General features: G+C 32.0%; 1 protein-coding gene across 5 annotated transcripts in view; it reads right to left on the bottom strand.

Moving 5' to 3' along the window:
• LOC107441010 (glucose dehydrogenase [FAD, quinone]-like) overlaps positions 1–10,557 on the bottom strand; it is a 35,275-nt gene extending 24,718 nt beyond the window's left edge. For 2 of the 5 annotated variants that reach the window (XR_011636645.1, XM_071180128.1), the window contains exons 1-4: positions 8,836–8,880; positions 3,738–3,903; positions 2,952–3,154; positions 1,448–1,637 (exon numbers count right to left, since the gene is read on the bottom strand). Coding sequence is in view for 4 of the 5 variants with exons in the window: in XM_071180128.1 (XP_071036229.1) it covers positions 1,448–1,637; positions 2,952–3,154; positions 3,738–3,903; positions 8,836–8,865 (589 nt within the window). In the remaining variant the exon portion in view is untranslated. Of the gene's footprint in view, positions 1–1,447; positions 1,638–2,951; positions 3,155–3,737; positions 3,916–8,835; positions 8,927–10,401 lie in introns of those variants that run through there. The other 3 variants (XM_043039167.2, XM_043039166.2, XM_043039168.2) reach the window with 3 other exon arrangements.
• Positions 10,558–11,799: the final 1,242 nt, after the last annotated feature.

Raw genomic sequence — 11,799 nt, 5'->3', positions numbered from 1 at the left:
TTGGCTAAAAATGCCAGAGATCTCAATCAAAATACAATCCCAACCACGTTGGCAGATGCAAATGCTTTTGCAAAGTCAAGACTATTCACCCCTTTAAAAATCAAAGCCCACGATCAAATAACTAATCTTGACATCGATAGGAAGACAGCCACTACTCTCATCAGACTAAGAACAAAACATCATAAAAACATGAAAATTTCTACAGATAAGACTAGAAAATATCAAAACTGTGGCAACTGTCTTAATGTGGAACTGACACCATATCATGTTTTTAACTGCCCTGCAGTCGCTGCAGGCCTTCACCTCTTAAACTACCCCACAGAAGAGGATTTGTATTCTTTTAATGCCATAGAAATAACAAAAACTATTCAAGCACACCATGAAATATGATTCTACAGAGGATACGACACCAACCAACCAACCAACCAACCAACCATCGTTCTTTGTGTGTTTTTGCCTTAAGAACATAAAATTTGACGCCCTCTAGCGGTTTTGCGTTTTGTTTTCGACCATGCATTTTTTGATAAAAATTGTTTGCTTGGGGGTGTACTATCACTTCCTAAAATTTTACCCATCTTTTTAGAATCACCCTGTGTATGTATATTATACTACCCATTTATGCGTGGATATCTCGTAACTATATTAACTCGTAAAGCGATGTTTGATTTTATAAATAATCAAATTTTTAAACATTCAGTCCCAATAACTTATAAAGTATTAATACGGCTAACTTTGTATTGATTTCATTCGATTTAAAGTAAAATATTTTTGCAACATCTCATTGTGACCGAAGGAGCATCGAGGGTTAAGATTCCATAACTCAGTAAACGGCATACTTCAAGCCGCCACAGGAGATTAATCTCAGCCATCCACTATGAAAGCTCAGCAAACTATACGACTGAGCTATCACGGCTCTTTCATTCGATTTATAAATGAAATTCATACGATCTAAGTAATTTTGTATGAATTTTTTAGCACCTTTTAATTCAGCTAAAAATATATTTATTTTTTTACAATTTTTCAATATTCATTTTTTTTAAATAATTATTTTTACATGTGTTAAATTATGATTTATTTTCACAGATTATAAATAATGAATTATTTTTACATCTTTTACATAATACTTATTTTTTTACAGTTTTAATAAGCAATACTGCAGTGCCTATAACAGACGAAGTTGTTCCGAATTAGGAAAGCAATTCTCACAATGTCATGTTAAACATATTATCTCGTCGGAGTGAAAGCAGTCAGGCTATTCTAAAGATGAGAAACTATTTCTAAATAAGTCAAAATCGTTTAAGAATCTTAAAGAATGAAGTTCACACAATTCATAGCAAAATTAAAATTATTAATGTTATTTTTCTGCTTTTATATATTTAATTTTGTTTTTGTTTATTTAATTTTTTCATTTATTTCTTGCAAAGCAATTAAATAAATTGAGTGATACCAGGTTCGTAATATCGAGAATCCCGCTCATCTTCAAGCTTCAGAAAATACGGAAGTACTTCCTCGTAACTCCATCCTTTTGCTCCGTCCTCCGCCCAATCATCGTAGTTCTTCTTATTTCCTCTAATATACAGCATGGCGTTTAAAAGACTTGAGCCACCAAGACCTTTTCCACTGGGCCAATTTACACTCTTTAAAGGATACAAAAAAAAATTTCTTTTTTGTGTGTAAGACAATAATGAATTATTACGAGGTTAAGTTCGTAAAACTCAGAGAATGGTTTCTTAAAATAGAGACAAAAATAAACAAAATTAATATACTGTCATTCAAATGAGCAGAAAATATTCCCAATATACTTTTAATATTGTTTGTAGAGCCGCTGGAATCTGTCAGCACTTTCACCGAGGGTTATAGTCCTTTCTCCTAACGCTTTGAAGCGTGCAAGTATCGGGTTCAAATCCTTCCCTCCGTAAGCGTGGGTGTATTTTCGTGATGTCCTTCTATAACTTATGATGTTTGTTCTTTTTTGGTTTAAATCTCATAAGTTAGCATATATGTATATAAAGTAAACGTCGTATCTTTAAAGGATTTACCCGTAAAAGCTTTTCAACCACTGAGAAACATACCTTTTACACGCTACTTCTACACCACTTCCTTCCAGCCTCCTCTCAAAAACTGAAAAACTGGAAGTAAAATTTCTAAGTGGATATTTAAAAAACGCTCTTTTACCCTTTTCCAATTATTTAAAAGAAATATTTCTGTTAGAGAATCTCTACGTGGGAACTATAGGAATATTAAATTGGAAAGGGAAAACAGCAAGTTTCCAACTATCAGTTTCCAAATTTTACTCCAATTTTTTTCAGTTTTAGGATCTGTTCTGTTCAGTAGTTCATTTGCGTCGCACTAGAGCTGCTCAACGGGCTATTGGCGACTGTCTGGGAAACATCTTTGAGGATGATCCGAAGACATGCCATCGCAATTTCGATCCTCTGCAGAGAGTCCTGCACGCGACCATTGCGACCTGTGCGCTAAGTTGAGCACTTTACGGTAGAAAAGTTTAAATAGGACCGATGCCTCGCAGCTTCGGTCCCTAAGCAGACTGATCAAAGTGGCCACCCACCTGCTTACTGACCGCAGCCTGTGATGCTTGAACAGAGTCTTTACGACGGGTCCACTGCGGGACGCTCCTTTGGTATTCAGCATGTATTTCATATAATTGAGCATGCATCTGTTGTAAAATTCTGAACTGTATTAATCTTTTACATCATTTGTACTCATGATGTCCAAATAAGGATTACAATTGATCATTCTCCTGACTTCTATAAGATTTATGCCTCTGTTACTGATTTCATTGTTGTTCCTTTTTCACTTTTCATGGCTTTTTATACAGTTTTCAATCTTTATGATCTACCATATCTACACTAAAACTTGTGGCAATAATTTTGAGACACCTTGAATGTTCTTCCACTAAACTTTTAAGTTACAGAAACAAAACCCTTACTTACTCTATCTACGTGCAACCGAGCTGTGTTTTCTTGTGGTGTAGTTTTGTACATCCAATTAATGTCATCGAAATAGTAATTTCTTGCATATCCAGGTATATCATTTAACAATGGTCCTACATTTCCTGCTTCTAGTAAAAGCACATTACAGCACGGTAGTTCGGATAAACGAGCTGCCACTGTAGATCCCGCCGATCCTGCACCTACTAAAAGAGGAAAACAGCAATCAACAGTTTTAATTTAAACTTTTATTTTGTACACCATTTATTTGACCACGTTACGGAAACCTTTTTAAATCAATACGCATGTTCATAAGAAATCGAAAATGATATCAGATTGTTAAATTATCTTTGACAATGTAGTCATGGCTTGCCTTTCATAGCCAAACCTGTCCGCAGCCACTGATGCTTGACTTCGGTGTTCTACAAAGAAGCGTGCTCTTACGATCAGTCCCCTGTGTGACGTGCTATTTAAAGACTTTCTACCTTAACCGCTACCACAGAATTTAGAGCTGCGTTGCTCACTAGGTCAAGAATTCCAGATTAATTTTAAAACATAGGTAAGAGAATTCACAGTCTATTTCCTGTACTCCAATAGTGTAAGGGGCTGATCTCACCATGAGCGAAAAATTTAGGAAACATGAAAACTCTCCAGTCAGATTCGCACTAGCATCCGTGAATTTAGCGCATCGAGTGAGAGGGACTCTTAAGGCTAGTGAAAGTTATCAAATCACTTTTTAGTAAACAATTGTGATTGTTCACTGCAAAAATAATTTTAAAATTTTCTTACCAATGATGAAGTCGTAAGCAGAATGCAGAGATGATGGTGTTTGAAGGACTGTCGGTGCATTCTTTTGAGTTGCCAAAGACATGAACATAAGAGGTAAAAGAGTTGTATTTGCAAGTGGAGTTGGATATGAGTTTTCTCTTGTAATGTTGTAATCGTACATCTTGTGCTAAAGATTAAACTATATAAAAAAAGAATAACAAACTGAACAACTTCTAACAAAAATTGACATGAGAATGAGAAAAAAAAATAAGATATGTAAGGTATGAATAAGGTGACTAGCGTCCTCACAAAACAAAAACAAAAACTTGGTTGAAATTTGTTTTTAAAAAAAAGAGCATTCGAAAACTCACCTCTTTCTTTTTTTTTAAAATATACTTCTTTCTAAAATTACTGCTAATGATCTATCTTTTAAAAATATTGTTTTGAAAAGATAACGCTCTTAGTTTACAAATATTTGTATAGAAATTTTACAGCCAGATATTTTAGTTTCTTGAAGATGTTGGTCTGCTCAATATGATAAGTTCGAAACCGAAAATACAGCAGGTTCGTGCCCGAAAGCCTCTGCAAAAACTCAACACTTGCTGAGGAATAGCAGAAAAACGCTAAATAAGATAAATGCAACTTTTTTTGCTAGCTATCAAATTAATTATTTTGACGAACGCTTACAAGCGTATATCATATAGGCACTTCATTAAAATAGAGCTAACATAAAAAACACATAAGGGGTAGGTGAGTACTTTATTTATGTTGCACTAAAGTTGCACAATAGGCTATTGACAATGATTTGAAAAACAATCCGGAAGATGATCCAAAGACAAATACCGTCACAACTTTGATCTTCTTCAGAGAGCATCTCATTTGTTTGACCACTTACTTGATTTAGACATAGATCTGAAGAGAATGGAAATTTCTTCAGATCCTTGAACTCGTGGTACTGCTAAGCAACACAGCACAGAATCTTTGATTCCACTGACTGACTTTACAAGCACGTATATAGCATCTAAAAGCTGAGTCTTAGCGCAGATAATGATTGAACCGCGAGACTTCCGGACAGAATTACGATTTTCTAACCATTGGGCAACCACAGCCCCATCACATACAGAATTGAACTAGAAAGGGTCCAACATGTACGGGTTATTTTTCCACGGCCCAAAACAATTGTGTATGCCCAAAAGCCACGGCGTGGCTGGAATATCTTGGTTGGTAGGGCGTTGAATCGAGAGATTGTGAGTTCGATCCCCACAGGAAGAAGACTCCCCGTGTTCAAAATAGTGACAGGTGCATGCTAAATCTGTCGGAGTCACAAAATTCACCAAGCTTCTATAACAACTCAATACCTCTAAGGGTGCTGGATTGGAGATTGATCTTCTCTGATTCAGGTCAAAATTACGATCTGCAGATGGATGGTGTATCAATCTGTCGCCCCGGTAAAACGGGGTGTGACGTATGTATGCTGTATTCGGATCATCCTAGGTGATGTTTCCCAGACAGTTGCCGATAGCCCATTTTGCGGATATAGTGTGACGCAAATAAAAAAGTACCGAAGTACCACAGACACGAGAGCCCTGCATGCGCAACTCAATCTTGGCCAAGCACCGAGCCTCGTTTTCTAAGGATCTATTTTTAACTGATATGTTAATACCCGTTCAAACGACGTAGACAGAGCCTAAGCTTGTACCCCATTCTTCAAACTTCCTCATCAGAGACAAGGAAAAGACTTTCAGCCTATACAGATTTCAACTTGAACATTTTGTTTATAACATACTGAGTCTCGGATAAAAACAAGTATTGAAATTCACGTTCTATTAATGTCCCAAGCTACAATTTAAAAATTTTCCAACAGATAATTTATTTGCATACATAGGCTTGTGTGTTCAAAACAGCAAGCGGCTTATAAACTATTGTAAGTAGAAGAATAGATAGCGTAATAATAAAGATAATAAAGATGTTGTTGTAGTTCATTTACGTCGCACTAGAGCTGCACAATGGGCTATTGGCGATGGTCTGGGAAACATCCCTGAGGATGATCCGAAGACATGCCATCACAATTTTGATCCTCAGCAGAGGGGATGGCACCCCTGCTTCGCTAGCCCAACGACCAGCACGCGAAGTCGAGCACTTTACGGTAGCACAGTTTAACGAGGACCAATGCCGCACACACTCTTGTAATGAGGAGGGTTTTTCAAAATTTATTGATAATGATTATGGACATGTTATTACCGGAAATTTGGAAATTGTGGGTGATCAGGATCTAATTAACATTTTTAGTAAGGGTTCAAAATTTAGAACCAGAGTTAAGATGAAAAAAGAAGATTTTATTTTATCCATTAAAAAAGATCTAGATTTTTTTATTGCAAAAATTTCCAGAAAATATCATTGGCCTGTTGAAGGTTTTTCTGAGTGGAAAGCTAAAATTATTGAAAGGGTTAAATTTAATTTATTTAATACCAGTTTTAGTTCATTTCCTAAAGGTACTTTTATTGATTATGATTTATCTAGAAAAATTAAAAATCTTAAGGATAAATTCATTGTTACTGTTGTAGATAAAGCTTCAAATAATTTCTGTATTATGTGTAAATATTTTTTTAAAAAATTGATTATTGGGGAATATAATGCAAATAATACCTATTTAAAGTTAAAAGAAGATAAAAAAGTTATTGAAAAAAGAATTATTGCATTTAGTAAAAAATTAAAATTTAAATTAAATAGGATTACATTTCCATATTTATTTCCAATAGTTAAATTTCATAAAAATCCGATTAAATTTAGGTTTATAGCATGTGGTACTAATAGTTATAATTCTGATATTAGTAAAAGGTTTTTTTGTTTTTTAAAAATTATTTTGCTTAAAATTAAAAAAGAGAAAAATATTATTATTGAAAGTAATGTTGAAGTTTTGGATTTTATTAAAAGTAATGATATTTCCAGCATTAACACTTTTGATTTTGAAAATTTGTATACCAGCATACCACATGAAAAAATTATTGAGATTTGTGAAGGTATTTATGACAAGTATTTATTTGATGAAAAAATTGATAGGTTTAACTGGTTAGATTTATGCAAGTTTAATCTTTTTGAGAATGTTCTTTTTAATGGTTTAGATTTTTATAAACAAATTATTGGAATTCCACAAGGTAATTCCTTTTCTGGGGCTTTTGCCAACATTTTTTTGCACTTTTTTGAGGCTAAATTTCTTGAACATAAAGTACTTAATGCTTTCCGATANGAAAAATTTGGGAATTTAACTGGAGGTTTTAAAAAGTTTCCATACGCTCCAGCTCCTTAAAATGGATTCAAATAAAAATTTAAACATTTGTTGTACAGATCATGGGGTTAAAAAAAAATTCCCTCAAAAAAAATTCATAATAATAATTCAAACTTTTGTTAGTAGAAAGCTCTGTACAGCTAAAATTTTATGCTAATTATTGATATTGCACCCAGTCAATGTGCATAATTGCGCACACTAGTGTGTAAATTAATGAAAAATTCTTTTTTATTTGCTTTCACTACCTGATGGGGAAATTTTGAACTACTTTTTTTAGAAGGAGAGCTCTAAGTTCCATTTGTAAATTTTGAAGTTTTTTCTCTCATTTCATTAGAATCGGAGTCTCTGTGCCACCAGTACAATTTTAATAACTGATTATAACTTTATTTTTGCGTTATTATTACAAAAAAGTAACATTAATTAAACACTTTTCGTTCGCACGAGAAAATTTTTGAACATATTTGTTTCAGCTAATTAGTCAAGCGACTCTAATTATTTCTAGTTTCAAGAAAAAGTAAAGGATCCCTATTAATCTTAAAGAATGAAGTAGTTGTGGTTTAAATTAATTTTCAGAGTCTCCGCCAGTTTTCTTCGCAACACAAAAAAGTTTTTTTTTTTTCCTTCGGCATTAATCTATAAATGTTTATGCTCCCTAAATTTCCTACTTTTCCAAAGCATAAATTTATGTTAACTTAAGATCTGCATTAAATCAAACCTCTTTATTTTTTATTATGATAGGAATTACCTATCTTTTAATATATATATATATATATATATAATATGTTACCGGCAAAGTATGAGACGCCAGCATTGTATAGAATGCCTGACGTTTTTAGGCAAAGTGTGAAATGTGAGAAGTATTACATACTTTGCCTAGGCATTCTTTACAATGCCGGATGCTATTTTGGCAAAGTATGAAATAAACGTCCTGATGAGGTTATTATGTAAATGATGTGCATGTTACTGTGAATGAGCGAAATCGGTGGTTGTTGACTTTTACCGGTGAATGTTGACAATCACATAGTCGCTATGGTGAATGTCCGAAATATTTATTACATCCAATTTGATATTAATTTATTCGAGGATATAATTACATTTATTCGATATTTCAATACTTACTGATGATAGATTAAACGAAACATCAGTGTTTGGAGTATCGGGCAAATGTATACCGGGCAGTGACCCTTGACCTTAAAAAAACATCAGTGTAGGGTATACCGGGCAAATGTATACCGGGCAGTAGCACTTAACCTTAAAAAACCATCAGTGTAAGGTATACCGGGCAAATGTATACCGGGCAATGGCACTTGACCTTAAAAAAAACATCAGTGTAAGGCATACCGAGCGAATGTATAACGGGCAATGGCGCTTAACTGGACTTAGCATATATTTCGGACATTTACCAAGGGTCCTGTCATACTAGTTCTAGTTCAGTGCCTTTTCCCGGTTTACCTTACACTGATGCTTTTTGTAAGGTCAAGTGCCAATGCCCGGTATTCACTTGCCCGGTATACCTTACACTGATTTTTTTTAAGGTCAAGTGCCACTGCTTGGTATACATTTGCCCGGTATACCCTACACTGATGTTTCTTTTAATCTATCATCAGTAAGTATTAAAATATCGAATAAATGTAAAACTACCGATTTTGCTCATTCACAGTAACAAGCATTTCTCAAAAAAAAAATTTTATTCTTAAAAAATACTGAGAGTGCCAATGAAAAACATTTATTCAAAATGTGGAAAGAAAATTGAAAAGTCATGCAAAACAAAATTGAAGCCTTCCTTATTAAGGGAAACAAAATTTTCATACAAAAAATATGAAATTAACCTACTTGTTGCAACATTGCAGGCTTGAATGACATTTTGAATTACATTTCATTAAATTTTTCCATGTAAATTTCATTAAATTCCTCCATTTCCATGCTGCACAATAAAAAAATAATTTTTGTTATTAGTCAAAAGTTAGGAGCCACGCATTAAAAGTCACGAGCCTTGCCAAGTGACATTTGAAACGAATAGGAGATGTATTTTATACTTTGCCGGTTTCTCATTTGGCTATCTACAGAATGCCTAGGAAATGTGTGAAATATAAATCATTTCATACTTTGCCGGCTAATTTTAGGCATTCTATACAATGCCTAGTCATTCTATACAATGCCTAGTCATTCTATACAATGCTGGATTTCATACTTTGCCGGCAACACATATATATATACAGCAAAATAAATAAATGCAAAAAAACAAGAAGAAAATTAAGAAAAACTTTCATTCAAACTCATTTATTGCGCGTAAGCTGCAAGTAAATAGAACTCATAAAATAAGTTCAAAATGAAGATAAAGCAAAGGAAAATTACAGACATATGAAAAAAAGGAGAAGAAAAAATAAATTAAAAAATAACAAACAACTGAGGGAAAAAATAATAATAAAAAAAATAATAATAAAATAACAATTTATTAAAACAAGAGAAATATTAGGTAAAACTATAGTCTAGCATAAAATTTACCAGATTATGAAACTAGTTTAAGAAATATTTTGCAGAAAATTCATTCTAAATATTACACTCTTAATTACAAATTATTCGAAAATAGCTACTAAAATCTTTAATAGCTACTAAAATAGCTACTAAAGCTTTTATTTAATGCTTTATCTCGAATAGATATTAATTGGCAGGGATTTAATTTGCTTTCGTAAAATTTCAACTGTTAAAGAATTAGTTTAAAAATTCAAAAGGAATATTTCATCTGTCTTATTTTTAACAAAGTGACAAAAAACGTATTTAAGCTTTATATATTTGGTTAAAATTTTAAAAATTAGTGCAAATTTTTGATTTAGAATTATGAATAATCCGGGTAATTAAGTGTTAAAATTATAAAATGTGTAAATATTAAAATTATAAGATTATGCAAAAATTGTTTGCACCGTCATTGCAAAAATTAGTTTTGAAATTCTGGTTTTCAGTTAGTATTAAGCGTTACACACATTTGTTTAGAGATTTTGCATAGGGTTAGGTTTCCCCTCAACAATTATTCTTTGAACGGCACAAAGCATGGGTGAAAATTGTCTTATAAATGAGTATCCCTAGGAGATAAAATAGTTAACTTAACGTATGCAAAAGCTCCATTTTTATTGCTTTGAGTTTTTATTAAATTTTTCACAATTCAGCTTACAATAAATCAAATTTAACATTTACCAAAAAGGGTCGAATTTGTTTAATCATTTGACAATCAGTATTGCAAGTTACCTTACGTTTTCTTTTAAATGTAAAAACATTTTCTGGTTGAAGCTTATTCGTGCATACTTAATTTAAATACATGGTGCAGTACATGCTAAAAAGACACATGGATGGTGAATGGAAACAGGTGATTCAAATATTTAAACATTAAAAATGTTAACTTACTTTTTAGTTGTGTCAGTACTTCTATACTTTCAATTACTGCCAACGTTTTGAACAGCTCAATCTATTTTGCGATATTTTTTTCCTTCGTGATATTTGTTTACAACAAAACGGATTAATGAAATCCAAATAGATTCTGAAAATTGAAAAGAGCACCTGCGCAAGTTAATCAAACTTACTCAGAATAGGATGGATTTGTAAGAATAGATTAGAATAGAATGAATTTATAGGATAGATTTTATTCTTGCGTAGCTTTATTCTTTTAGGATCTGAAATTTTATTCAACAAAACACATGAAACAAAATCCAAAAGCAAAGTAGAAATTTTTCCAGGGAGTGAAAGCAGGAAAGCATCGAATATTATGAAAATTGCAAATAATTTTTTATTGTGTAAAAATAACTTTATGTAGGCACATCAGAAATTTTCAACAATTCGATAATTATTTAAAAGTTTTATGTACTAAACCGACAATATTAGCAAAGGATTTACGTAACATTTTAATTTTTAAAACCGTCAGTAAATATTATGTTTTATGCATACGAAAATGTGATTAATATGTGATAAATGTGAATCTAAATAAAATTGTTTACAAGTTTATTCTCTCTCCTATTGTGCTATCTGTCCTCTTCTACTTGACGAAGGTTTATAAGCCTATTTTGAGTACACAAGCCTGAAAATTTATGTAATTGCAATAACCATTAAACAATAAAATTGTTTTGTTCTGCGAAATAGATTATGTCTACGCTTTTATTTTACGTTTAATTTTTTTCAGGAGAATATTAAATATTTGCCACTTAATATTTTGAATTAAGTAGAATTAAAACAACATTTAGTTAACGACGGTATTTCTGAAGAAGACGCTGTTTTACTTTTTGGTTAGTTAATATAGTTTGTTGTTTTTATTTATAAAATACTTTTGTTTAGAATGTGTTATATACACTTTCCATTTACATTAGTTGTTTTTCAGCGTTTTTAAATAAAATACTACTCATAAAAAGTTTTTGTCAAAACAATTTTTTTAATATTGAAAGTGTTAAATGTGGATGATTATGGAATATTAAGAAAATCTGATTCCATGCTAGAATCTTTGTCAAAGCATATGGTGATATATTATATCAGTAAAGAGCTTTAGAATTTTTTCAGATCTCATATTAAAGTTTTAACATTTTATTTTAATGTAATAAATTTATATCCATGATTCAGTTTCTTTTATGTATAATTTTCGTACGAAGCATTTGTGGATAATTAATTTCATATCATTCTATACTTCTTTTATAAAAGATATTTACGGAATAATTTATCTTACAGCCTATAATTGCTATTACAGACTATAATTGCTTCTCTTTAAATTGTTTTCTATTAATATAGATGACTGTCTTTAATTTATGAAAGTTCACTTTT

This window comes from Parasteatoda tepidariorum, chromosome 4 (genome assembly GCF_043381705.1).
Source record: "Parasteatoda tepidariorum isolate YZ-2023 chromosome 4, CAS_Ptep_4.0, whole genome shotgun sequence".
Classification (NCBI taxonomy): domain Eukaryota; kingdom Metazoa; phylum Arthropoda; class Arachnida; order Araneae; family Theridiidae; genus Parasteatoda; species Parasteatoda tepidariorum.
Note: the sequence above shows the minus strand (reverse complement) of the source record. Positions and strands in the feature narration are given on the sequence as shown.